Here is a 26,751-nt window from a genome sequence, read left to right on the forward strand (position 1 = left end):
AAAATGCTCCACAATATCCAACGCACATCTGAGCGGTTAAAAGGATAGAAAAGACATACGGACTTGATTTTAAACGAGAAAGTGTGCTGTCCATTTGAGATAGTAGTTATATATTTTCTTTATTCATAGAGTCATTTAACAGTGGATCAACAAAGAAATGATTCACTGCTTCAGCCTAGTCCATCAGTCTATACACCGGTTCAGGTTCAAGTCCCATAGAAGTCTCTTCAGGAAAACTCTTTACAGGCGTTCTACTGCTGGGATGAAGTGATTGGAAATACCGTTTTGCAGAAACTCAGTTTGGTATGTCAAAGAAGGAAAATCACAATGGAGTCATATATAATGGGACACATCAGAATTTTACTTAGCAGAATCTATTTTATCAACCGGAAAGGCATGCGTAATACAGAATCTACAAGCAAAGTGCTGGATTAGAATTATTGATGAATTTAAAGGTTGATGTTGCAGAGACGTGGCATATTTAAATTCCTTTATACTGCTGGATTTTTTTAATATATAAAATTAGACAATATTTTAGTAACTGGTCAAATGTTTTTAGAAACCTTCCTAAAATGACAAAAACACATAACAGCAGATTTAATATCAGGAAGAGAAGAAAGCACTCATAATGTTTTATATGTGATGCTTTGCTGCCCCTTTGTGGTAAAAGTATATTCATTCACATACTTTATATAATGCTTCACCGCATGGGCAGGCAACATTGCATCCTTGACATATGAATAAGTAGCTGCAATTACATCAAGGTTACATTAAGTAAAAGTTATGGATATGCATAAAAGGGGCTAGCAGTTGGACGTGACCGGTCTTAAATCATATAGGATCAGATTTGGGAGAATGTCGAAAGGAGTTGTGTGAAACTGTAATATGGCCTATTACCCGTGTGGTTTTTAAACTGTGTTGTTGAGCGAACAAGCTGTTAAAATATAAAACAAAGACATTTATATCAAAGTCAAAAAGCATTGTTGCGGTGAAAAAAAACAATATTAAAGAGTGGCAACAGCACTGAGAGATTAGGGGACAAGATTTACTTTCAGTTCTATAGGAGAAAATGTGTTGCAATGAAAATAAACAGAAAAGAGGAAGTAACATTAACTAGATAAGAATAGGACAGGGTAATCTGAAAGGCACTAAATAGGAAAGCATCCAACCAGTCTTTGTGAACATTGTCAGGTAAGCAACCACAAACAGAGGAATGTTTTGGGTTTGAAGTGTTTATTTGCAGAAAAAGCACTGTTGGTGGATTCACTTATTGTCTTTGTGGTGCAGGATGGAATATGAAAAGTCAGAGGAAAGAAGCTGTAATGGTAAAACATAATGATGCCATAATGTTTTATACGGTTAATGTCTAAAGCGTATCAGGACTTTAATAGTGACAGTGGAAGTCTGATAAATATCTGAGCAGAAGAGACGCAGAAACACTCTCTGGTCTCTGATTTACTCGCGCTCAAACACAGATGCGTGCGTAAAAGTGTCTCGGGTCGTCAACTGATAAGAGTTGGAGACGTAGCTCCTGGTCCTTGACACCAGGAACCAGGGCAGAGGTGGCCATAAAGACTCTCAGATCTAATCAAAAATGTATTGTGACTACATTGTGAGGCTTCCCAGTCCTGGAGCCCCTCAGTGCCAGTATCTGTCACATAATAAATCCAAAGAGCTATTCCATGTGTGTGTGTATAAAGAGTCATGTGATACTCTGAACTAGGAGTAGAAGCTTGCACTGCTTTCCATAGCTGTTGCAAACGTTGGTCCTCTTGCAAGGAAATAAATGGAAAAAGACAACTTTGACTCCAGAGATTTTTATTCTTCACTCCCACTTGGGGAGGAAATCTTCCACCACAATTTGGCGTCGGCAGGACGTCCAGAAAGTGGCTACTTCTGGATCCACCAAAAAGCGATTGTGCCCTACACCTGGCCAGACACAGGGGGGAGATCTGATTGACTTCACAAGGGTCCAACCGAAGAAGTCATTTCTTCAAATCGGGTAAGAAGTTCATATTCTAAATTGAAACTGGAGATCTAAATTTGGCAGTCGGGTGAACAGGCCACAGCCGAGTGGGTGTTTTACTTTTATAGTCCTTAGAGCCCCACCTGTCACAGTAGGGTAGATGGGTCTGTGATGTTCAGCCATCCCACACCAGATTATAATGTCTCCAGTCAGGAGCTTTCTGTTGCTTTGTTCGTAAAAGTTTCCTTTCAGAAGTACAAGCGCTTTTGAGCTTCATCGGGGTGGAAATGTGTGATGACCACGCCAGGGTTGTTTTGGGATTAAAAGGGAGCTTAAAAAAGGTTTACTTACTCCTCCTCACCAACGCTGATGTAGACAAGGATGGAAATGAAAATGCGGATGATAGAAGGTCAAATCAAGTGAAGAGATCTGAGAATCAGGACACTGTGGGAGTTTAATACATCCAGAAGATGGCAGCAATGCGAAACTACGGAGGCCCGTATAAAAGTAAGAGAAGAAGACAAGCTACCGCGCATGCGCAGCAGGTGGTAAAAGCTGGACACACAACAACAACAACGCCAACAACATACTCATCGTTTCTATTCTCAATAACCTTGATCTAAGAAAGGGAATGGAACTCCTGGAGGAATACTGCTATTGCTTGTGGCGCCGTGGGGGAGACTGACCCCCCCGAAACGACACTTTAACGAACACGGAGGAAGAGAGAAGTGAAACCTTTCGCCGGAGCGAAACACTTATTTTTTGGAAGTCGCTCCCAACAGTTTGACACAACTTGCTTTCTGTTGTCAGTGTGCGCGTTAAATACCCGACGACGACATGTAACGTTCGTGTTATAAATATCGTTAAGGGATCCGGGAAACAACCCACCGGACCCCCCCCCCCCCCCCCCCCCCCCACCCCCCGTGAATCTCGTCTTCTACATGAGCCAGCTGGCGGGATGTCGCTGACTTCAGGCGGCTGGACTCAAGCCCCCGGGTGCGGACCGGAGCGCCCCGCCGCCCTCCCCGCGCCCTGCGGGGCCTCGGGCTCGCTACTCGGCTGCCAGACCGTGCTCATGTCGGTGCGGGTGTCGGTGTGCCACTCCGGTATCCGGCCGCTGTGTCTTCCGGGAGCCGGCGATGAGTCACTCCGCCTGCAGCTGAGCATGGACCCGGGAAAGTCCGGGGAATTCCGGCTGACGTTACAGGACGGCGGCGGCACCGGCCGCAGCGTGGTGAGTTCAGGGACACGTGGTGGATTACGGTTTGTTTAGGTGCATGCACGCGTAATATCAACTGCCTCAATGTAGGTAGTCATTTACAGTGTAATAGACATACAAAAGGTTAGAATAGTAGCAATCAAAAGATTCTACACTTTGGTGTGGCAAACGTTTTTTTAGTCTTTACTACTTCGACTACTTTGAGATTGAAAAGTGGCAGGTGGCAGGTTCCTTTTTCAGGACGGCATTAAACACAAAGTCGTAAAAGATATTCGCATATGGACAAGGAGGCGGGTCCATGCCGCTACATGCTGTTCTGAGATCGGTTTATGCCGTTCTGAAAAAGGAACCTGCCACCTGCCACTTTCGATCTCGGCGCCACTGCAGATTTGTTTTGTGACGCCTCCTGAGGACTCCCAAACCCAAGGTCCAAAAGCAGCGGCACAGACAACAAGGGTTCAGGCCTCTTGTGTCTGTAAGCAGCCTCCCTTTTGAGTAGTCGGAGGATGCTAAATGTGCACCTGAACCCTCTTTGTAGAAAATGCAAAGAACGTGTCACGCAATTCACTGTCAAACCTTGAAACTACTACTCACACAGTGCTTTTATATCGCTTCTCTCAGTTGCAGTTTACTAGTTAAACCAGGATAAAACTGAAGCAGTGTAACGCAACAGTTTTCCAATGCATCCCACATTCATCCAATTGATAATTATTGTGCTTGTTGAAAATCTTGGATTTTAACTCAATGATGTGGTTCGTTTGCCCTGCCAGATTTTTTCCGACCTCATTCGTCTCCTTTATTCTATCTCCCCCCGCTCCTTTTTCTAACAGACCATTGCTGAGTTCGATTTGAGGACGGTAAAATATGAGGTGAAGTCACCGAAGTCCCACGAGCTGAGTTTGGCGGCGCCTCCACACGACCGCATCAGCTTCAACTTCCGCTGCGAGCAGGAGGCCCAGGAGTGGGCTACGGTGGTGATTTCTGCCCTGAGTGAAGCACGCAGAGGTCGGTCGCCCTTCTTCTTGCCAAGTGCTCGCTGTTTTAAATAGCAGCAATCCCAGCAAGCGGATGGCAGAACTGTAGTTATCTCATAACTTGTAACATGATCCTTTCTGCCTTTTCAAACCGAAACGGTGGGAAGTACACATCTCTGTTGTGTGGGGGATCCGGAGGAATTAATTTGCCCTTTTACTAAAGTTAATTGAGCTCGACCAATTAAGCTGGTTCTGTATTTTTTGTAACAAAAGGGCTTTTTGCTGCTCAAGTTTTGGCTTCACGGGGGAATTTCAATATTTTGGTCTGCGCCTACTTGCATAATACACCCTTGTTTACTCTCTTACAGTGTCGACAAATGTTCCATTCCTGTGTTGACGGAGTGTTAAAGATCCCCGTCCACAGTGACAGATGGATTGTAACGTTGGACTCGTGTTTTCTTTCTTTATCTTGCTCTGGTTTTCCACACTTCACAGTCGCTCCTCAAGAAAATGATCCACAGCCCCCCCTAGAGGGTCTCCATCGTCATAGCACCCTCACCTTGCAACAAAAAGGTGAGCCCTTAACATCTTCCTGATAGATACCAGGTATCTTCTTTTAAATGTGATCCAACTAATTCACTGATTTCACTCGTTCTATTCATTCATTCATTCCTTCATTAAATCATTTTAGCCCTCTAGTGGCTTTTTGGAGGTATGGCAACATCCTCTGCACACACTTGCCCGCATTTTCACCCGAGTGGTTTGTCTGTTTGCTTGTGTGTGTTTGTGCTGCGTGTATGTGTGTGTCCATCTATAGAGGATACTTGCATAGAGTTGACCCGAGCCATAGAAGCAGGCGACACGCAATCTGCTTCTGACTTTGCTGCCACACTCGCCCGACAACGTGCCGCGCTCAAGATTCAGCCGTCCGCCAAAGACTATGAAGACACAGAAATCAAGTAGGAGGATCACCATTATTGAGTTCTTGTTTCAAAAACATTGATGGTCGAAAATGTTACGTTTTAGATTTCAAAATCTGTTATAAAGTAGATCCTAACACAGTTAAGACAAAAAAACATGGCTCATCATGTTTCGTTTTATCAACAGCTTGGCTGTTGCAGTTGAGGATTCATCTTCGTCCTGTTGTGTCACTGTGAAAGTCTCCCCGCACATGACTACCGCAGCACTTAAACAGCAGGTTGGTCTGAAGAATTCTTCTTTCATTTGTGTCCTGAAAGAATTATGTCAGATTTATTTCTATAGCTCAAAACCACAACCCACATTTTCCTAAAAGAGCCACTAGAAAAGTTTATACGGTCAATGTCCCTCTCTTCTTTTTTTTGTTCCCCTTTCTCTGGTTTTCTACCTCCTCAGATGTTTCTTGAGTATGGCTTCCACCCGCGGGTGCAGCGCTGGGTGATTGGCCAGTGTCTGTGCACCGACCAGCGCTCTCTGGCTTCATACGGCGTTCGTCAGGACGGGGACACGGCCTTCCTGTACCTCCTGTCAGCCCGCCACGCTCGCTTGACCTTCCAAGTCCTCCAGCGGGACCAGGAGAGTGCCCTCCTCCTCGGCCCCCCGTCCCTGTCTCTCCCCGGCCCTCACCTCGCTGCTACCGCTGCAAACGGCGCCCCGTCCCCGGCCCGGAGGCCTTACGCCACCCTGCCTCCGAGGCTCCACAACAGCAGCAACACTGGTGAGTGACAGCGTTGGTGTATCCCGCCAGGCCGGCCCGGTATCTCATTCCTCTTTCTTTAACTTTTCATTTTCATTGAGCAAGGGGAGAGTGTGCATTTTTCTCTAGGTTTCTTAAATTGTTTTCTTTATCACAAGCTCTTCTAGTAATACGAAGCAGTAGCATTAACATTTTTCAATGTAATATTTAGGACCTGATCTATTTAGAACAGTTAGACAACACAAACCAAAAAAAGTATGAGTACGAGTAATCAGATGCTACTAGCAGATATCATCTTTACACTGCAACCCCACTCAATTAAGAACTTTACATTAAAAGTACAATGTGTACAGCCTTTTTGGTTTCAAATATTAAAAGATTCAGATCGCATGCTGTTTGCATGACTCCTATTATCAGCGTTGTGGAGTAATATTGGAATAGTTTGCGCATACGAATGTTGCAATTAACTTTTACTATTTTTTTTTTCTCTCAGAAATGGTTTCAGGTGGGTCAGAGAGAGGAAATGTCCATGAGATCAGAGATCTCATCAACCTGGAGATGCCTCAACTCAACAAAGCACTGACTCCCAAAACAGCCTCCATACAGGTAATAAACAGCAGTGGTGGTGTATTTGAGTGGTGTTTATTTATCAAATCCCTGTTCAAAATGATCAACGTTTTGATCAAATAAATCATCAGAAAAGTTGTTTGATATGACAGAACTTGCACGCAGTGCTGTTTCTCTCACGTACTCTTACCGAACTTCTCCGTGCCTCAGGGTTGGTCGTGTCCTTCTTGCACTTACATCAACAAACCCACCCGGCCGGGCTGTGAGATCTGCAGTACAAACCGCCCGGACAGCTACGTCATCCCTGGCGGATACCGACCAGACGCACTGGAACTCCGACGCATCCAGCAGGAGAAGGAGGCTGTCAGACAGTACCAGCAGGTATGAAAAACTTAACGCGACGTATGAAGCAACATGTGTATATGTATACTCTGAGTAAAACCTCATTTCGCCGTCCCATCTGGTATCATTAAACCGAAGGGTTCAACAAAAAGCCGGCAGGCAGCGAGACAACAAAAGGCTCCAAAGTTGGACAAAAATACGACGGAGGGAAAAAATGAAAATTCTAATTCTAATTTGCAGGCCCTCTCAGGTTGACTCTCTTCTCTTCTGTCTCTGTTTTTTTGAAGGAGAAAGGGAGAAGAGAGGTGCTGAGAAGTGCCAGGGCTCAAAAGAACTCGCTCCTGTATAACCTGGACCGGGACTACTGAGCACACACAGACAAGCTGCACTTGTTGCATCATTTCCGTTACATTCATAGAACACTCGTTTTAAGATCACATAAGAAATAATGACTTTTTATGATGTGTGTATGTGCTTGGATTGAAAGACTATGATTCTGTTATTTTTACCCTGAAGGTAAATGTTGGTTAAAAAGCTCATTTAAGATGCACAGATATTGCTGAAGCCTATTTGAGGATTCTTTCTGGCTGATATTGGTAAACCAAGTAAACCGGTTGGTGGTACGTCCCTGACAAATGTTTTTCCCATGTTCATGATGTTTTTGCAGTAAATGTGTCAACAGATTTTATCCAAACATGGAAAATCTGTTGTGGTGAAAAGTAGTACCTGATTTAAGAGGCGGGTTCTGACATTGGAGATTTTATTTATATAAAAATTCACATGAACACACCTTTTTGGCACTGGAGCCTGTATTGAGAAGCAAGCACACTTTAGTCAGGCTCTCCCGGGGTTCCCTGGCCTCACTACTTGTATTGTCCTCTGTCCCTGTCCGGCTCCTGTAGGGATGTAAACTGTATACAGGTGTTGGTCTGCTCCTCTGACGTTAACCTGCAGATATCTGTCTATCCCACTATCCTTGCTTTGCGTGTACAAGCTGCTGGCAAAAGGTTTGGTTTAAGTGAAAAGGTCGTGAACGTCTTACATTGATAATCATGTTGACTTGCAGCAAAAAAAGTTGTCTTTTTGATTCATCCCTCGGGAGCATGCCACTAAGTTGAATGTATTAACCTGATTGTTAAATTTGCACTGTTGATTGTATATACTCTGGGAAACGGATCAAAATAAAATGTTTTACACAATGTCTGCATGCGTACATCAGTCGACGATACTTCACAAAATGGATGGAAATAGTTTGCAGATCGTTGGTTTAACCGTCTCAACCACGTCGCTCCCTGCGCTAGGCAAGGGAAAAGGAGCGCGGGGAGAATTTCGCCCGGCTAGTGATGATGGATGGCCGCGACCTGCTGCCTAACCCGGAGTCCGTGGACTGCAGGATCTGCTACGTGGACCTGAAGCCCGGAGAGGGCGTCCTCCTCAGGGAGTGCCTCCACTGCTTCTGCAGGTGAAGATGTACCCCAAGTGGAAAGGTCCTGTGTACCGCAAGAGACTGATGAAAATCGAAAGTAAATAAAACTTGCTCTCTGTGTTTGTCTGGGCAGAGAGTGCTTATGTTCGGTCATCATGCTGAGTGAGGAGCCGGAGGTGGCCTGTCCCTATAGAGACGACACGTATTCCTGCACGTGCTCCCTGCAGGAGAGGGAGATCAGGGCCGTGAGTAAAATAAAATCCAGTCCTTTTTTTATAACTTGTTAGTAGTGTTGTGCGAATTTCCCTTCTGCCTTCACAGTTGGTGCCAGCAGAGGAGTATGAGCGCTGGCTGCAAAGAGGTCTGTCGGTGGCCGAGTCCCGGTGTGAGGGCAGCTACCACTGCGCCACCCCCGACTGTCCGGGCTGGTGTGTGTACGAGGACACGGTCAATGTCTTCCACTGCCCCGTCTGCAGGAAACACAACTGCCTGATTTGCAAGGTTTTGAACGAATAACACGTTATTGGATCATTCACTGGTTTTCCGGGTTTCCAGGAAATAGTCTCACACTAAAAAACACTGGAGATTGTGCATTAAATGCAAATATGAGCACACTCCCAATCATTGTAAAAATTTGCGAGGGCGATGTTAAGATGAGATCTAATCGATTTAAGCGACACAACAGTCACTTGTTTTTAATTGTTCTCGTCCCCTTAAACCAACCTCTGTTTAAAGGCAGGAATATTCCTATCTTTGTACATCAGAGACTTTTCCTTGAGGTTCTTTTTCTGTCCCTGTTTCTATTCTTCGTCTGTCCTCAGTCTATCCACGAGGGAATGAACTGTAAGCAGTACCAGGACGATCTTGCAGCCCGTGCTATGAATGACTCCGCTGCCAGGAGGACGACACATCTACTCAAGGCGAGCAGAATACACTGGAGCCTTTGTGAAAGGAAAAGCCTAGATGAGATTCATCTATGAATGCTGTGGCCGAGCCACATCAATCAAGTGTAGAGATCATGCTGTAAGCTACATAAAACAATGACTTTTTTCTTCTTCTGTCCTTTAGACTCTTGTGCAGTCAGGTGAGGCCATGCACTGTCCCCAGTGTGGCATCATTGTGCAGAAGAGAGATGGATGCGATTGGCTGCGCTGCACTGTCTGTCACATTGAGATCTGCTGGGTAACGAGAGGACCCCGCTGGGGACCTACGGTAAGAAATGCTTTCTCATGTGATTTGTAGACCTGATCCATTCAATTTGGGTGTAATGGTCTTGCAAAAGAACAAATATTTGTTCTCGTCATGAAGGCAACGTGTCATTAGAAGTAAAAAGGGTTTCATTTAAGTGAGTTAAAGGTTTGATAACTATCATTGTGATCCTTTCCCAGGGTCCAGGAGACACTAGCGGAGGATGTCGCTGCAACGTCAACAATCAGAAATGCCATCCGAAATGCCAAAACTGCCACTGAAAATCTCACGATCCATCTGATTGTGGGATGGAATGAAAGAATCAACTGTTTACAAGTACGCAGGGAGGGAATTTTACCTTAACAATATTTGTACTGCAAACCTAGCCATACAGGTGTGTTGTGTTCTGTTTTCGTAGTTACATACCGGATTGCAAGTGGCCTTATTCTTGTGCACAGAAGCTGTAGCGGAGTGTTAGTGATGATGTTTTTCTGGTGGATTTGACAAAGTCAATGTTGTGTTCTTGAAATGCGATTTTCTGCATTTAGTGCATCAAAAAATGATTCCTGTTAAGGAGCTCATGGTGCGTATGGTGATATTAGTCTGCATACTTAACCTCTTAGTAGTGGTTTATAGCAAATAGTTTCTAATTCATGCATGAATTTGTTATCCTGATTCATAAGTGGGAAAGAAACAACACACTCACTTAAACCTAATAAGAGCATGCAGGTCTCAACAACTGCACTGTCTCTTGCCCACCAGACTGTCCCCAGAACTACACTACTGCCCCGCACTGACAAGCCATGAATACGCCTTCACTGTTAGTAGTGTGAGAGTATCAGCTCTGGGTTGCTGATGCACTGTTGTGCCTTCACTATTATTAATAAAACCATTTAACCTCACTGACTTTTCTTTTTTTAAATTTATTTAGGTGCAACAAAATAGAGGATTTTCCTAAATCTTATTTTATATATATATATATATACAGTGCATCCGGAAAGTATTCACAACGCTTCACTTTTTCCACATTTTGTTATGTTTACACCCTTATTCCAAAATGGAAGAAATTCATTATTTTCCTCAACATTCTACACACAACAACCCATAATGACAAAGTGAAAACTGTTTTTTGCTAATTTTTGCAAATCTGTTAAAAATAAAGAACGAAAACATAACATGTACATAAGTATTCACAGCCTTTGCCATGACACTCAAAATTTAGCTCGGTGCATGCTGTTTCCACTGATCATCCTTGAGATGTTTCTACAACTCAATTGTCCATTTTGGAATAAGGCTGTAACATAACAAAATGAGGAAAAAGTGAAGCGCTGTGAATACTTTCCGGGTGCACTGTATAATTATAAACATTCAAACTTGAAAGGTTTTCACTGAACAGAAGGGTACTTATAATCTGAAAAAAGTAATGCAATATTACAGGTGAATGTAGTGGATTAAAAACCATATATACTAAATTTACAGACATGAGTGAGGCAGTGGAGTAGAAGTATAAAGTTGCATAAAAGAAACGCACACGCTTAGGAAATGAGAATGAGTTGCTATACAACCTAGCGAGTTCCTGCGCACAATCCTGACAATTGGGATAATAATACAGAAAAGCTCTGAGAAACAAGCCAAGTTAAAGAGACAATCAATATGATTGTATTTAAAATAACACATACGCCTAAAAGAAAAAGATAAGCATGAGGAGGATTAAGGAGAAAAAAACTTTAATGTAATATTGAACTGACTTAATGTAATGTATTGACGCAAAAGCAGCTTGTGATGGTTTTGTGCGACGCGTCATGCCACGTCACGTCATGGCGCTAGCAAATCTGACTATATATAATCCACTGGGGAGATTGGACAGGCAGCATGTGATCATTTGGCCAAGTATAATATCCTGCCTGCCTTAATGTATAGAAAAGGCAGCCCATGTTAAACCATGTGCCCTTTTGCATGTCTGGTCCTGCATACACTTGTGCACATTATTAGCCTCGACTCATCTATGAAGCCTCTGAAGGGGCGCAGGTGATGTGTAACTCACAGACTGAATGAGTAACCCACTAACAAGGTCGGACCAATGAGGCGTCTTCCAGGACTGAGGTCCCGCTCGTCCAAAGTACCTGTCCGTCTTATGTTTTCTTTGGTTGAGTGGTGCGCATGGTAATGTAGCAAGGCGTGCACAGGCTTTAACTCCTTACGGTCTAAACGTCTTTGCGTTGTTGGATGTTAGTTTTGTTAGACGGGGGCATCGGGTGCAATGTTGCAGATCAGGGTTAAAGTCGCTCTCTTGCTTCTGCTATTGGCGGTCCGGGGTGTTGCACAGCAAGACACCCAGAATAAAGGGTGTGTTTGTGGACACCCTGGAATACCAGGGGACCCTGGACACAATGGGACACCCGGACGAGACGGCAGAGATGGACTCAGAGGGGACAAAGGTGATCATGGTAAGTTAAAAACTTGAAACAATTCACTTTTCTCCTTGCCGTAATCTTTCAACTTCACAATTGATCATATGCCTCTCATTTCTCAATCACCCAATAAAAGGTCAAGTTGGCCCTATTGGATCAGCAGGCCGTGACGGCCACAAGGGAGACAAAGGGGAACTCGGTATGCGCCTTCAGAGTGAACTGCACCAGTGAAAAACAAACAGATCTGTCGTTGAATAGTAAACACTGACCATAGAAGGAAGGGAGTTTTATTGTGTTCTTGTCATTTGCAGGTGCAGTTGGCCAAGCAGGGCTCAAGGGGAAAAGGGGAGAAAATGGAGAACGGGGGCCGCCTGGGAAAATGGGGCCCCAGGGAGTCCAAGGGACCATGGGGCTCAATGGAAGTAAGGGTGAGCTTGGGCTACCTGGACCCCAAGGACCTAAGGGAGATTTGGGCCCCCTTGGACCAGAGGGTCCAAAGGGGGAGACTGGCCTTCGAGGTGACAGAGGCATTCAGGGTCCTTTGGGGCCTCCTGGGAAGATAGGGCCTAAGGGGGAAATCGGTATCACTGGTTACAAAGGCAATATTGGTTATCGTGGTGAGAGAGGAGCTCGAGGGGAGCAAGGGGACAAGGGTGATAAGGGAGATGCATTCGTTATCTCAAAAAGTGCCTTCACCGTGGGACTCACAGCGCAGAGTAAACTGCCGGCAGCTAACGCACCGATCCGGTTCGATAAGATCATCTACAATGAACAGAATCACTACGACGCACAAACAGGGAGATTCACATGCTCCGCAGCAGGAGCCTATTTCTTCACCTACCACATCACCGTCTTCGCCAGGAACGTCAAGGTGGCTCTGGTGAAGAATGGTGTAAAAATAATCCACACCACAGATAACTACCAGAGCAGCGAGGATCAGGCAGCAGGGGGCGCTGTGCTGCACCTGTCTGAGGGGGACAAGGTCTGGCTGCAGGTGGCTGGAGGAGAGCTGTTCAATGGGCTCTTTGCCGATGAAGATGATGATACCACTTTCTCTGGGTTCTTGATCTTCATGGCTTGAACTGGGCATAACTTCTTAAGGAACTGCTGCTAAATGTTTTATGACAAACAGAAGTCAGTTGGGATAATTTACCCGGTTCCTCAGCTTTAGTTGATTTCATTACATTGTGCAATGTAATGAAGACAGCAGCATTGTGCAATGTAATGAAGTGCATTTACGCAACTATCCAATCAGACTTTTACTTTACTTGCGCTTTTCCATTGTATGCTACTTTTACTGCATTATGTTTTTCGGTGCCAAACATCATACGTTTTACTCAACTGCAGCCACCTGAGTACCGTGGTGATTATAAATGACAATGTATTGGTATAGAATAACTACCGCGGGAAATGAAGTAGTTTGAAACAGCTCCAAACTGTAACTTATCTTTTACAAATCAGTTATAATAACCTAATGAATACTGTAGACACAGGTTAGAGAGTTTTCTTTAGTTTTCTTTTCATGTGTTGTGTACATTTAACTGGAACGGGAATTTCCAGTTGTATTACTTTAAAATAATCTGATTTGTCTCCCACAGCTGGTATTATAGTTTCATGATTTAGTTAATTCGATTTAAATTGGCTTTCTTTCCAGATCTTGTCCATATGAATCTGGTGGAATAAGATAATCAACCTGTTAATACAAATTTAAAAAAATCATTGAACACATGAAAGCAAAAGTTACCACGTGTGTGTGTCTTTTATTTTCCCCGTTGCGGCGTTACAATGATTGCTACTCTGGTATTTGGGGATGGGCATGCACAGCAGAAATACCCGACACATTCGTTGTCTTGGCAACATGACACGAGGAAGAACATGCAACCGCAACTGGAAGGTCCAGTCTTCTTTTCTTTTTTTTTGTTCAAGGAGCCGCCGGAAATGAGGAGCAGCATTTCTTTTTTTTCTTCTTCTTTTTTTTTCTTCAATGAAGTGTGTTTCTCCCCGGTGGGCGTGGCTGGGCGGTCCTGGAGACGCATACTAAACGATGATTGGCTGTTTAGCCGGATGGTCACGCTGTGGTCAACCAGTAACCTCGATGTAGCCTCTCGAAGCCACGCCCCCCCCCCATGGCACACTGCAACAAGTGCGTCGATGATGCTCGCCAGCTCGATCCTCCAAGAAAGACCTAACGTTGTTTCAACGGGAGACATTATAGAAATACCGAGCCTTTCTTCGTAGACCTCGGAAGAGATATGGCGCAACCTACTCATTTTTTGTGCCGTTACTTCACTTTCCAAGTTGCTTGTTGCTAGTCGGTGAAAGCGAAAACAACAACAACAACCGCAAAGAGTTTTTCAGGAGGTCCGCCAGCCATTCGCCTCAGCATGTTGCGGGGTAACTGGTGAGCAGCTCCAGCGCATTTATCGCGGGTGTGTGTGTGTCTGTGTGAGTGTGTGCTTTTTTCCTTTCTTTTGTGTGTGTGTGTGTGTGTGTGTGTGTAACCGACATGTTTTTACGAGACGACGACGACAACGACCAGAAGCGCGAGGCAGCGAGCCGCGCGCAGCGCAGAGGAACCCGGGCTGCTTCACCGAGGCCCCACCGCGAAGAAACAGCTGCTGCGTTGATGTGAGAAGAAGAAGAAGAAGAAGAAGAAGCAGAAGCCCCCCTTCCACCCCCACCATATAAAAGGTCAGAAGGGACAACATCAACGACTATGAGCAGGGTGAGCGAGAGTTGTGTTTGACTGATAACGTGACCCAGCTTTTTAAGAAAAAAACACACATGCCAACAGGGTCCGCTCTCGTGTTCTTCTTGTTCTTCGAGAGGCCCATTGTGGAGCTGGTTGTTATAGTGATGTGGGAGACGCCAGGCTGTGCAGGGAGTTGGTGGAGGAGGGGTTGGGGGCACCGACTGCAAAGAGCTTTAAGAGCCAAAGAAAGTAAATTAATGCAGAAGTAAATAAGCAGTTTGCCCCCCCCCCTTGAGTTCTCTGAGGGCTGTAGGAACTCCTCAGTGTGGTCCGCTGCCATGGCTCCTGGTCTCTCCAGAGTCCGCTTCTGACTTTGAGACACGTGGGAGTCTGCAGCCATCACTACTGTTTACTCATAATTAAATATCTTATTTTTGTGCCCCCACCAGATGGAATGTTGTATAGCTCCACAGTGTCGAAATCATTCATTGTTGAATAAGGTTCTACTTTTTTTTTATTACAACAGCGATGATATGATAATTACTTTGTATCATTAACCTACCTTCAAAAACGTAGTCTTTGTGTCAGGGAAACGCATTCATTCATTACACCCCTCGGGCTCACAGACCCACACATGATATCAGTGGATTTGTGCTCTTGAGAAGCGTTTTTTTTCTTCTTCTTAGACTTCTTCTTTCGTGGTTTTTGAATAACGAGCCGTGTGGTTATTGTTGTCTCGCTGTCAGGTTCCACCGTCGACCGTTGACAACGACACTCAGTGTTGTGGGATTTTTTTTGCCCTCCCTGAGCCTTGTGCGCTGTGTGGTGTTAGGTTTCTCTGCCACAGTGCACAGCGGCAGATCAGGGGAGTAAGTGTCTGTGTCAGAGGGGTGACACTCCCTGGTTTCGCCTGTAACTGTACTTCCCACGCTCGATGGAAAGGGGGCGTGCCACCCCCCAATCGACTTCATTCTTACGGATCAAAGAAAAGAAAAAGAAGCGAGGAACCGGGTTACAGGCAAATATGAGGCCGCTAAAAAGTGGAGCGCATGCCCCCCCCGCTGTCAGGGACTCGTGGGCCGTGTACAAGCTTTGGGTGTCACTCTACTCTGTGCTGAATAGCTTAGTTGTCGCCCCGATTAGGTTATCATGTGTAGATGAAACCAGTCCTGAACACGGACTGGTAAAGCTCCTCTAATAAGATTATTACTCTGATGGAGGAGGCAGAGGCTACACACACAAACACACACACACACCCTGTCCCACGCACTGGCCCCTGTTCTTTCACAGTTTCAGTGTACCAGCATCAAGCCTCCGGGCACCACAAGGTGAATAGACAAAGCACAGTGACCCTTTTTCTTCTAGTTCTGGAGATATGTGCAGCCGAAGTTTACAGAACCCTAGTTACGCACCCCGATTTAGCTAATTCAGGCGATCCATTGTTTGAAGCACTATGGTGTGTTGTTTTAGGACATGTCAGAGCTACGTCTTCCTCATGCCTTCACTCCGCGAGTCAAGTAGACAACCAGTAATGTGAAAGGAATGACGGCGTTGCTCCGGGGTGGTTGTGGCTGTCTCACAATTACTCCACATAATGGAAAATGACAGACAAACCTTCCTCTGATACTGTCTGTCTAGTAGTTTTTCAATATAATGCGCAGTAGATTTTTGGCCTAATGGGACTCATCCTTATCCTCGGGCAGGACATAACTCTGCATGCGGGAACTAGGAGGCCACTAAACACTAAACATTTATGACTCCGTGCATAACTGCCTGGGTTTTGGGTTCTGGGCTAAACAGGAAGGGAGTCTGTGATTGAATTGCCTTCCTCCCTGCTCAGCTCAGTGCACACGGGCCGCGCAATATGCGGAAGGATGCTCTAACTAATTGCGCGCATGTTTTTTGGAGTGCATGCGTTGATCCCTTCTATACTTGTTTATGTATCTTGAGTGAGTGTTTTCATCCTTGGGAGTTTAATCTGAGGCTGGTTCCAGCTGGCTGCAGTGTGTGTGTGTGTGGGGGGGGGGGGGCTCCTCCCTGCACGCTTAATTAACTCGAGAGCAGGCCACTAGTGCACGGCTCCCCATCCACCGCCTATCAGGAGAACGCCTGAGAGCAACAGTGACCCTGGTACGGAGGCACAGCGAAAATGATGTAGGAAAGTTCATCGGAAAACAGATAATAGCCTGTGATCTGAACATACGCGAGTAAACGTGTTTGACGGTTGCAACACGTGTAGCTGTGGACGTGGACGTAGTAATTGCTTTTATTTCTTCCGTCTTTTAAAATATGGAGGAAAGTGAAATATTTAAACATCTGTGATCTAGACTTTTAGAGATAAATGAACAAAAGTTACAGTACCTCAAGAGAACCAGTGCCCCCTTATTACATTTCATTTCTTGCCACATAAAGAACAGCTTTTCATAGAAACTGCAGTTGTCCGTGTTGAAGCTGGTCTTAACTGTTGTGTTGCCAACTCACATACTATTTCAACAGTGGAACAATTTTGTCCACCGTGCACACCAAAGCTAGCATTGTCATTCAGGTTGCTGCATTCGGTTTAGACTATAAATATAATCATAAGGCCCATGTAGACGTCACCAGGTATTGTCAGCCAACATACTGGGGGCTTATTGGCGTGTAAAGCAATTAAAGTGTGTGTCTCTTTTTGGTGAAAGCCACCGTCCGCGTCACCTGGGTTCTGACTAACAGCAGCATCGGCCCGTGATAGTCGGCGCCAAGTATCGGGGGGCGGGCAGAAAGGTGTCGAAGGGGTTGTGAGTATTCAAAATGAAAAAAAAAAAAACTCTCAGCCCGTAGAAATTCCTTTCCTATCGCCCATCTTTCCGCCTGAAGAGGCGATGGCGCAAAACAAGCCCGCCTGTTTGCGGCCTCGACGTGATTCATCGGTGGCCCGAGCTGCAGAGGGGCACAAGAAGACAATTCAACGTGTCTGTGAGAGCGGCACATTGTTCTCGGGGGGGGGGGGGGTGTTTACTGTCCGTCAGCAGCGGTGCTTGGCGGCGGTGTCTCTGTGTTTACATAACGTGATGGAAAGAGCCGCTCATGAGTGACGGGACGTCCCACAGAGAGTTCGACCGAGGGAGCCCAGCACACACACACACATACACACACAACAACAACAAAAACACTAAGAAAATGTACAACAATCAACAGTTTTACGTTGTGGTGCATATTTTAGGTGTGTACTGGAAATCAATTTTCTCTACGGGCGAGGAATAAAGTAAAGTTATACAGTAAATACGATGGTAATCCATCAAGTTGTTCTATTTAAATGTAATTAAACCTTCAAGAATATTACATATAATCCATTGTATTAATCTAATAACTGTTTCCTGTTACACAAACTAGTTTTAATAGTCATTCAACATTGTTGCCATCATTGTCGACATACTGTATCCTCTAAATATTCTCTCATCTTTATTTTAGATCATCTGCCAGACAGTTTGCCGTTGTAGAAGTGGTATGATGACTATTGAGCTCCTGTGGAAACATTGATTCATAAAGAGACGAGCCATCGTAATGTTGTTGCTGATCTGCTTTTCCCAATGAGAGAAGCTGAATGGACTGTGTGAGAAACGCCTACTAGCAAGAGTCCTAAGCAGGGCTGTCTGTGTATGAAGATAAAGAGTTAAAGCTAGAGCTAGTTTACTAATTTGAAGGCCACACCCCTCCACACACACACACACACACACACCGTCGCCTTATCACGTAATCTAGAGAAAACCGGGCAATTTGTTGCATTAATCACAATGGATTAGCAAGTTTCATTGCTTAGTCACGCTCACAAAGCCCCACTTCAAAGGCTCAGCTGCATTTGCCGAAGCCCCGAAGCCCACTCACAGACACACACACACTCACATAAAGCTGACCTTGGCACAGCGCCCCCCCCCAAGCTCTCCTTGGACATTTGTAATACAGCACCGAGGACAAATGCATGTTCTGTTCTCAGTGAAATATGTTTTCGTCCTCTGGATCCGGTGTGTGCACACGCAGCGGTATCCATCTTTGTTTATGGGTGTGTCCCCATTTCTTCATAACCTTTTTAGGACCATTCACTGTTCTATCATGAAATAAGCAGAGACCTCTCAGATGAACTAAAATGCATGTGTTTGGTTTTTCCAGGCAGAACTACTGGACAGGGTCTCGTCCACCAGCGAAGACTCTCTCCCGGGCCTCCAGAACTCTAAAGCTGACCCGCGGACCCACAGCCGACCCCGCAGCCGACCCCTCAGCGATTCATACCCGTTTCACAGTCCCTCCGACAGAAGTGTGGTCCCGTGTCAGCTGTCCGGGTGCGGCGCCCAGGTGCAGCCGGTGTCCGGGGGCCCTTACGAGAACCAATCGAATGGCATCAACTCGTCGTCCTGGTCCAACCCCGTCATAGGTCAACCCGAGGGCAAGCCTTATTCCTCAAGAATCATGAGGCTTTTTTCGAACCCGAGGAAGGGCCCCGTCCCCGCCCGCGGTCCGACCACTGACAGTCCCGCCCCGTCCCACGGCAACGACAGCAACGGCGTCCCCCAGTCCTGGTCGGGACTACCGGGTCTGGGTGTGGTGGACTCCTTCAAAAAGCTGCGCTCCTCGGTGCTCCAGGGTATTCAGAGCAGAGGGGCGCACAGCCAAGACGGAGAACACGACCCGTCCGACCAGCAAGTAGCGAATGGCACAGGTGCGGCCGACATGTACCCCGGTCCAGCCGACGCTGGAACCCGCTTAAGGTGTGCCGACGGATACGGTGTGCCCAACGTACATTATAACGGCCAAACGTCGGCCGCGACGAGCCGCTGTGGGTCCGACGACGACGATGAGGAGGAAAATGATGAAGGAGACGAGCTGGCGCGCAACACGCGGTTCTCAAGGAGCATCAGGAGGGCGTACGGGGCCGGTCGCATCTCTTTATTGGACACGGGGAGCAGGAGGACGGCGGGAAGCGGTCGGGAGCCCGATCGGACCCCCGGCGCCGACCTCCAAACGGATAACGCGACGGAGGACGCTAATGTGAGCGTGCTGAGCAAACTGACCAGAAGTGCAGAGAATCTTCACATATTTAAGGCGCCTTTTAGACGCAAAGCCCCGTCTCCGGGACCGCCTTCGCTTCAGGAGGACACCCAGTGGTCCGCAGCGTCAAACGGGACACCAAACATCCAGAGGACAGCCAGCGCCTCCTCAGTGGATCTCCAGGGCCACGCTGTCGGCGGCGCGAAGACCAAGAGGCCGATGCTGAAGCTGGTCGGCAGCATGACCGACCTGACTGTCAGACGCAGGCGGAGTCCCTCCCCCAGCCCCACCTCTTCCTCTCCGCTGTCCCCGCTGACCCGTCTCCATGACGACTACTCCCGCCGCACGCCTTGCCTGGCGACCGGTGAGCGACAGCGGCGGCCCTCGCCCGTCAGAGCCCGGCTCATGTCCGCCGAAAGCGCCGCTCTGGTCCATCTGCAGCCCGAACACGGCGACGGCCCCGGGCAGCGCAAAGGCCCCACCGGCCTGGTTCCCGCGGAGCCGCCGGGGGGAGCGCAGACGACTTCCGCTGACGCCTTTGCGCGTTGTGAATCGTCTTCCGGAGCCACGGCGGGTGGTTACAAACCGAGAGCAGAGCACGGCTCGTCTCCTCTCGTCTACAAAGAAGCATCCCGACCCCAGCGTCAGACGGAGGACAACCTGCGACCCCACGAGGTAAGGCACGAAAAATCACCTGTGTGGAAATGACACAGGTCTGAAAATATAAAATGTGCTTGATAAACACTGTGTGTAGGCGGAGTCAATAAAAGCCCACTTATGTCCCCCTGCTTATTAACAGCGTGATCATTAATGGGTGTCAATCGTCCCGCTGAAAGGCATTGACCCTTGTCTCTGGGAAAGGAACCATCACACCTCTGAGAAGTGATTTTATGAAGCAATCTTTGAATCTCTTGATTCTAACACACTGCGATAAGTTGACACGTCCGCTTGCATCGCGCTCGTAAAAAGCCGTGGGTGTCCAAAGTCCTTTTTTAGTATCAAATAAATTATGATCGTTCACCGCTGCCCCCCCCCCCCCGTCAGCCCGGTATAATTGATTGACTTCTGCTGCTGGCGGGTCACATGCTAAAGCCAGCTGGACTGTGCTACCAGGCGCACCGAAGGAGCCGAGTTAATCATTAGGCTTTGTTTATGATTAGTGGTCCCTTGCGCAAAACTGCTCCGTAGTCTCGTTGCAGCGGGAGGGTGGAGAGCTCTGAGCGCGTACAGCAGCCCCCCCCCCACCCTCTTGCTGAAGCCAAGGGTACCAAAGTCCAGCTGGACACTGGGCCCTTGGGCCGCTAGCAGCACCAGCAGGTAGGCTCCATGGACGACACCGCTAAGGGTGGGATTTGGCTTTTGAAAAATGATCCGGAAAAATTGTATTTTTAGAATTTATGAACAAGAAACGTTAGAAAGTGTTTTTTTACCGGCCTCGAAAGAATTAAGCGTCAGAGGTCAGTCTGCGTCCTCACAATGGTGCTCGTCCACTGTGTGCCCTTCCAGTGTATATGCCGGGGACCGGACCTGGATCGAGAGAACCAAGAGGTAAGGTTTGATTATCGCAGGCTGACTGAGAGACAAATGAGTAACCAGGAGCCAATATTTGAGTTTTGAGCACACAATACATGCCGATATAAATACAGAGTTGATAACATTAAATTGTGGGATATTTGTGGAATTTCAGTTGCAGGTCTTGTTTGAACTTGATAAGCAGAGGGCTTTATTGTGTTCGATAAGAGGAGTCAATCACTGTGTGAACTGAGTTTTATCAGAAGGGTCTTGATAAAATCGCTTTACTTCACTGATTATTGTGTTTTTTTGCCAATAGTCCGAGACAATTGTGTTGGGTTGGAGCGTCGTTTCTGATTATCAAACGTGTCCCAACACAGTGTGCAATTGCAGATCGTTGTGGGACGCGGGGGGGGATCCATGTCATCGTGCTTATTGAGTTTTAAACGATGCTTATCTGATCCTCAGGCGACATCGGACCAACCGGAGCCAGAAGCCCTTCTCCAAACAGAGGAAGTCTCTCCAACTCCCATCACAACCCCTCCCACCTCTTCCACGAGCCTCTCCGAGTCGCCCACGTCGCCCGCGGCCGCGTCCTTGGAAACGTCCTCCGTCAAGCCGAGGCGGAGGAGCGGACACTCGAGACCTCGTCCCATCTCTGACTACGGGCAGCTCGTTTCCAGGAAGAACCCCATTCCCGAGGAAGGGGCGGAACCGCGCGCCGAGGAAAGGACAGCGGAGACATCCTCGCATAAGGACAGCAGTGCTAGGGACTCGTGCGGGATTGGACAGAGCCCGGAGACATGCAGCATCAACGGGGACGATCAAGGAGGCACGAGGCAGCGTCCGGTCTCTGTGATCGGGGGGGTCGAGGAGAACGAGGAGAAAGAAGACCGCCTCCCTTCTGTAAGCCTTTTAAAGTTCTCGTTAGAAGCACGTCGCTGTTGATGGTTTGAATGAGAATTCTTATTTGGTGGACTTCAGGCGGATCTGGTCACCAATGAAAGAATCCAAACCAGGAAATTCAAGTTCAGAATCATTTTTAAACAAAATTTGTTGTTAAAAATCCTGCCTCTCCCTCACTTTGTTTTGGTAAGAAATATATTTCTTCCCAATGCTCCACACAATAGAGCTTTAGCTCAGTAGTTTCAGGTGTTACCCTGTATCGAAGGCATTAAATGACTTGTACAACTATATTTCTTCAATGTCTGGATTATGAGCGTCCGTCAAAGTCCCAGGTTCTATTTCTATCTCACCACCACCAGGACGGCGGCGAGAGCTTGAGTAAGTGAGCACTTCATAAATCCCGGGGTGTTTATTTTTGTTTTTTTTTCCCCCCCGTCTCTGCAGCTCTTGTCGCGGCCGCCCATCCCCTCCCACCAGGTCCCCCCTTACAGAGCCGTGTCTGCCAGGTTTCGACCCTCCGCCCTCTCGCAGAGCACCCCCATCGGACTGGACCGCGTAGGGCGGCGTAAGCTCCACAGAATGCTCAGCGGTGAGAACCGGGGCTGTTGTTGTTGATCGCAAAGCTGTTCCTGTGGGAAAGCCGAGTCTGGGAATGTCAATAAGCGTGCTGCAGGGGGAAAAAAAGCGGCCTCTTTAATTGAAAATCCCGTCAGAACGTTATCAGCTTTTAACCCCTGTGTATGTGCTGCAGAGGGTTTGTCTGAGTGCTCGGCAGCGCTTGATGACAGCGTGAGTGAAGAGGAGGAGGGCAGCTTCGACGAGCTCGCCGATGCAACGCCCTACCTCCAGCCAGGGGTGGAGCTGTCTGTGCTCAACGAGGTACTTCCCAGGGGGGGGAAGTTGACGTGTTGCAACACTCGAAGGTCTTCTCCAACGATATGTATTGAATCCATGATGTAACCTTTTAATCCGGCTGTGTGTGCTGTGTGAATGTGTTTTTGTTACGTTGTATGAGATGTTTTACAGGACATGTCTAAACATAATCGGACGTGTTTGACTTGGGCTTAGCCTGCATGTAATTGTGTTTTTATCTTATCTCCGTGTGTTCCTCTCAGTGGATAAGCTCTGGCAACGCGGTGCATGCTGAGGCTCTGTGGGACCATGTGACCATGGAGGAGCAGGAGCTGGCCTTCAAGGCCGGAGACGTTATCCGTGTCCTGGAGGCCTCGGATAAGGACTGGTGGTGGGGCAGGGGGGCTGACAAGGAGTCCTGGTTCCCCTCCAGCTTTGTGAGGGTAAGTGGACTTCCTGACCTACGCGTCTGAAGCATGTTTGCTCTCCAAAAGACAAGCGCCGCAAACTGGCTTAACTCCAAACAAGCCCCGTCGGCCCTCTTCACTGTGGGGACGGGCTCCAACCTCAGAGGTTTAACTTGTTTCTGGGGGGACCAGAGCTGATTGACAGTGGAGTCCTAATTAGTGCAGGCTGTGCTAACCATGGTGTGGTCATTTGATTGGCAGATGGCCATCTGCTGTGTAATTGCTTGGAGCTGAATCGATGATGCCCACCAGGAGCTGGTTAAACTTGCACATGTTGTTTCCATAGTGATGAGGAATTTTCTTTAGTCTAAGCACTTAAGTTCTAATTCAGTTTTTATTTTGCTAAGGAGCTTTAATCAACCAAAAAAAATAGTAATGTCTCGAGCCATGTTTGTGTGGGGAACGGAAAGGATCCTGACCGACATGGACTTATTTTGGGATTGGAATGCTGCTCAGGAGATCCCATTGTGAGTGCGGCGGTTGTGTTTTTCAGGTGCGAGTGAACCAGGAGGACTCGAGTGCTGAAAGTGCGGAGAGTGTTGTGGACCAGGAAGATCCGGCTCCCAGGGACGCACACAACGCTCAGCACAAGGAGCAGATGAGAACCAACGTGGTTCAGGAAATCATGAATACCGAACGCATCTACATCAAGCACCTAAAGGACATCTGTGAGGTACGTGCGTTATTTAATTAATGCGGTGGTCTACGCACTGCTTCTAAGCAGCCCCTACAATTCCATTTCTACTTTGTGAAACATTTAGCAAGAGTAGTTCAATAATGACGTTTCTCTTTAGCTCCCTCTGCAGTTAAGTGTTTGAACTGTTTCTGTGTAGTCAGCACGCTGGTTCTGTGCACCTCTGCAGGGTTACATCCGTCAGTGCCGCAAACACCCGGACATGTTCACTGAGCTGCAGCTGAAGACCATCTTCAGCAACATAGAGGACATCTACAGGTTCCAGAGGCAGTTTCTCAGAGACCTGGAGAAGAAGTATGACAAAGACCAACCTCATCATAGTGAAATTGGCTCTTGCTTTCTCCTACAGGTAATCCACACAAAACCAGCACACCGTATCACCATGTACATGCTTTTTTGTATGCCAGGTTTAGGAGCTTAATATTTTCATTGAATGTTTCATTTTTGTCCGAAGGGAGAGGGCTTCTCCATCTACTCCGACTATTGTAACACTCATCCAGCGGCCTGTGCTGAGCTGCAGCGCCTCATGAAGTCCGGAAAATATAAGCATTTCTTCGAGGCCTGCCGGCTGCTCCAGCAGATGATCGACATTTCCATCGCCGGTTTCTTGCTAACGCCCGTTCAGAAGATCTGTAAATACCCCCTGCAGCTGGGAGAGCTGCTTAAGTACACTCCCAAAGACCACAGGTACTGGATGTTCCATACATCCCTACTTACTCATGCTCATTTAATACTACTGCGCGTATTGCACATGTTCAGCATCTTTTTATTTACTCATTCTGGAGGCCAGCAAAGACCGCTTCTTCCCTGCCCTCCAGGCTACACCACTTCTTCAACCAACACACACAAACATGTATATATACAAAACACGAGTCACACGCCATCTAGTTAAATGTTTGACCTAGACTTTAGACCAAATGATGCTTTTTGCTATGGAGACATGTCCTTCAACAAGAAGCCAGCCGTATACCTGGAATCTGTTGTCTGTGAAGCCGAACTCTGTCTCGTTGTACAATGAAAGCTGTGTGCTAACAGCTGCACGTACAGTGTTTGTGGCCTAGCATAAGCTAACCCATTCCATTTATTCACCTTGAATAAAGAACTCGTGGTTTGATAACTTGCCATGTCCGTGATTGGAGTCGACGTAAAATGGTCTTTCAATTAGTTTAATGCGTATTGCTCACTGTTCCTTTGCTGATTTACTGCAGTGACTACAGCGGAGTGAGCAAAGCCTATGAGGCGATGAAGAACGTGGCCAGTTTGATAAACGAGAGGAAGCGGCGGCTGGAGAGCGTCGACGCCATCGCTCACTGGCAGGTGGCCATTCTGCACTGGGAGGTGATGAGGACTAATCGACACTGCTCCATTTTGCACTATTAATAGAAATGTAGCGTGTCTGTTTTACAGACCCTTTGGGGGAGAACAAATTCTATATTTCCACGTTTGCGTCTGAACCTCTTCTAAACCTGCCGTCGCAGGGGCCCGACGTGCTGGAGCTCAGCTCGGACCTGATCCACTCCGGCGAGCTGACTCGAGTCGTCCGACAGGGCAAAATGCAACAGCGCAGCTTCTTCCTGTTTGACCACCAGTTGGTCTTCTGCAAAAAAGACGTGCTGCGCAGAGACCTGCTCCACTACCGCGGACGGCTGGACATGGACCGGACCGAGGTGGTGGACGTGCCCGACGGGCGGGACCCGGACCTGGGCCTGCAGCTGAGGAACGCTCTGCGCCTGCGCAATGCCGCCACTCTGGAGTTTGTGTGCGGGCTGTGCTGCAAGAAGGCCCAGGACAAGCAGCGGTGGTTGCAGGCCTTCGCCAAGGAGAGACACCGAGTCAGAGAAGACCGAGAGATGGGTGAGCGGAGGAATTCCTTTCGGCCTTGATGCAAAAACAAAAATGCACCGCCGTGGGTAGATGTCAAATGAAAGGGAGGTTGGAAATATTTTGACGTGTGTGTGTGTGTGTGTGTGTGTGTGTTTGCAGGAATGGAAATCAGTGAAGAGCAAAGAAAACAGGCCATTCTTAATGCCAGGAGAGCCAAACAGAAGAAGAGCAAAAGTAAGGAAATATTTGACTTAATGCCATTTTTACATTTACATTTTTACCAAATTTAAATCTTAACTTGTATTCCCATTTATACTGTAGAACTGTTTTTATTTATATATATTTTTTCCCTTCACCACGTAGACATTGGTGTCCCACCACACCACCAAAACCTTCACCCAATTCACCAGCGTCACATTACCATCCCCACCAGCGTGCCCCAGCAGCAGGTCTTCTCACTGGCCGAGCCCCCGAAGCGGAAACCTTACCACCTGTTGCAAAGCATCACCTTTTTCAGGAAGTGAGGCTTTGCTCCCTCGTCCCTTTTTTATTTTTTTTTCCCCTCTCAACGTGGACGTTCAGAGCACGCCCGAACCGTCCTGAAAACTCAAAGAACACTCGACTACTTTTTCCGTTTTTTGTGCCTTTTGTGTCTTTCGCTTGTGTTTTTGATTTTGTTTGCATCATGACGTCCAGTGCCTGCAAAGGGGCTTTACTAAAGTGTTAAAATACTGACTGTGTTAATTTTGTTGCTGTTAAGATGGTGCTCATTCCCACCCCCCAGCACCCCAAACCTCCACTGCATTGTCCCAACTGAAAAAATCTACGGCAACAACCATGGTTCCTGTTAGTTTCAGAGTTTGGACCCTCTTTTTCTTTTGGAGTGTCCCCTCCTGAGGATAAATCAACTGACTCCGTCACCTGCTTTGTTAACACTGTAAATAAAACTCTTGTACAAACTTACCTTCAAGATCATTTTTGTTTGCTTACCCAATTGTTTGTTTTTGTTTTTTT

The 26,751-nt window shown here is 47.1% G+C and overlaps 3 protein-coding genes across 8 annotated transcripts; all 3 read left to right on the forward strand.

Annotated features, from left to right (window-relative positions):
* Nucleotides 1-1,704: 1,704 nt before the first annotated feature.
* shrprbck1r (sharpin and rbck1 related) lies at nucleotides 1,705-10,259 on the forward strand. Of its 2 annotated transcripts, XR_013454263.1 has the most exons (15): nucleotides 1,705-3,200; nucleotides 4,016-4,190; nucleotides 4,655-4,732; nucleotides 4,977-5,118; nucleotides 5,267-5,357; nucleotides 5,534-5,855; nucleotides 6,328-6,440; nucleotides 6,612-6,782; nucleotides 8,045-8,205; nucleotides 8,303-8,414; nucleotides 8,491-8,670; nucleotides 8,991-9,089; nucleotides 9,238-9,381; nucleotides 9,558-9,693; nucleotides 10,120-10,259. XR_013454263.1 is itself a non-coding variant. In XM_040167475.2 (14 exons), exons 1-14 carry the CDS (start codon nucleotides 2,925-2,927, stop codon nucleotides 9,636-9,638), a joined length of 2,145 nt encoding a protein of 714 aa, XP_040023409.2. In that variant the 5' UTR covers nucleotides 1,705-2,924; the 3' UTR covers nucleotides 9,639-10,259. The 2 variants fall into 2 exon arrangements, 1 of the variants encoding a protein (XP_040023409.2); XM_040167475.2 differs by having other exon boundaries at nucleotides 9,558-10,259.
* Nucleotides 10,260-11,488: 1,229 nt separating this feature from the next.
* Nucleotides 11,489-13,512, forward strand: c1qtnf9 (C1q and TNF related 9). The gene is made up of 3 exons (XM_040166523.2): nucleotides 11,489-11,804; nucleotides 11,905-11,967; nucleotides 12,080-13,512. Exons 1-3 carry the CDS (start codon nucleotides 11,618-11,620, stop codon nucleotides 12,847-12,849), a joined length of 1,020 nt encoding a protein of 339 aa, XP_040022457.2. The 5' UTR covers nucleotides 11,489-11,617; the 3' UTR covers nucleotides 12,850-13,512.
* A 258-nt stretch (nucleotides 13,513-13,770) lies between these two features.
* spata13 (spermatogenesis associated 13) lies at nucleotides 13,771-26,700 on the forward strand. Of its 5 annotated transcripts, none has more exons than XM_040167525.2 (14): nucleotides 13,771-14,493; nucleotides 18,607-20,157; nucleotides 20,989-21,030; nucleotides 21,463-21,900; nucleotides 22,345-22,489; nucleotides 22,652-22,779; nucleotides 23,016-23,195; nucleotides 23,713-23,892; nucleotides 24,083-24,262; nucleotides 24,368-24,600; nucleotides 25,122-25,251; nucleotides 25,392-25,767; nucleotides 25,897-25,971; nucleotides 26,101-26,700. In XM_040167525.2, exons 1-14 carry the CDS (start codon nucleotides 14,485-14,487, stop codon nucleotides 26,259-26,261), a joined length of 3,828 nt encoding a protein of 1,275 aa, XP_040023459.2. In that variant the 5' UTR covers nucleotides 13,771-14,484; the 3' UTR covers nucleotides 26,262-26,700. The 5 variants fall into 5 exon arrangements, with proteins under 5 accessions (XP_040023459.2, XP_077952693.1, XP_077952694.1 ...); XM_078096567.1 differs by having other exon boundaries at nucleotides 13,885-14,459; XM_078096568.1 differs by lacking the exon at nucleotides 20,989-21,030 and having other exon boundaries at nucleotides 13,885-14,459.
* The last annotated feature ends 51 nt before the right edge of the window (nucleotides 26,701-26,751 follow it).

Source organism: Gasterosteus aculeatus, chromosome 21 (genome assembly GCF_964276395.1).
Source record: "Gasterosteus aculeatus chromosome 21, fGasAcu3.hap1.1, whole genome shotgun sequence".
In the NCBI taxonomy this organism is placed as follows: domain Eukaryota; kingdom Metazoa; phylum Chordata; class Actinopteri; order Perciformes; family Gasterosteidae; genus Gasterosteus; species Gasterosteus aculeatus.

Excerpts from the sequence above, each read along its gene's own strand:
- shrprbck1r (XM_040167475.2), top strand. The coding sequence starts at position 2,925 with ATGTCGCTGACTTCAGGCGGCTGGACTCAAGCCCCCGGGTGCGGACCG. Across the intron at positions 3,201-4,015 it reads GCGGCACCGGCCGCAGCGTG|ACCATTGCTGAGTTCGATTT; the intron begins GTGAGTTCAGGG and ends TTTTTCTAACAG. Across the intron at positions 5,856-6,327 it reads CCACAACAGCAGCAACACTG|AAATGGTTTCAGGTGGGTCA; the intron begins GTGAGTGACAGC and ends TTTTTCTCTCAG.
- c1qtnf9 (XM_040166523.2), top strand. The coding sequence starts at position 11,618 with ATGTTGCAGATCAGGGTTAAAGTCGCTCTCTTGCTTCTGCTATTGGCG. Across the intron at positions 11,805-11,904 it reads AGGGGACAAAGGTGATCATG|GTCAAGTTGGCCCTATTGGA; the intron begins GTAAGTTAAAAA and ends ACCCAATAAAAG. Across the intron at positions 11,968-12,079 it reads GGGAGACAAAGGGGAACTCG|GTGCAGTTGGCCAAGCAGGG; the intron begins GTATGCGCCTTC and ends TGTCATTTGCAG.
- spata13 (XM_040167525.2), top strand. Across the intron at positions 23,196-23,712 it reads TCCCCTCCAGCTTTGTGAGG|GTGCGAGTGAACCAGGAGGA; the intron begins GTAAGTGGACTT and ends TGTGTTTTTCAG. Across the intron at positions 25,252-25,391 it reads TGGCCATTCTGCACTGGGAG|GGGCCCGACGTGCTGGAGCT; the intron begins GTGATGAGGACT and ends CTGCCGTCGCAG.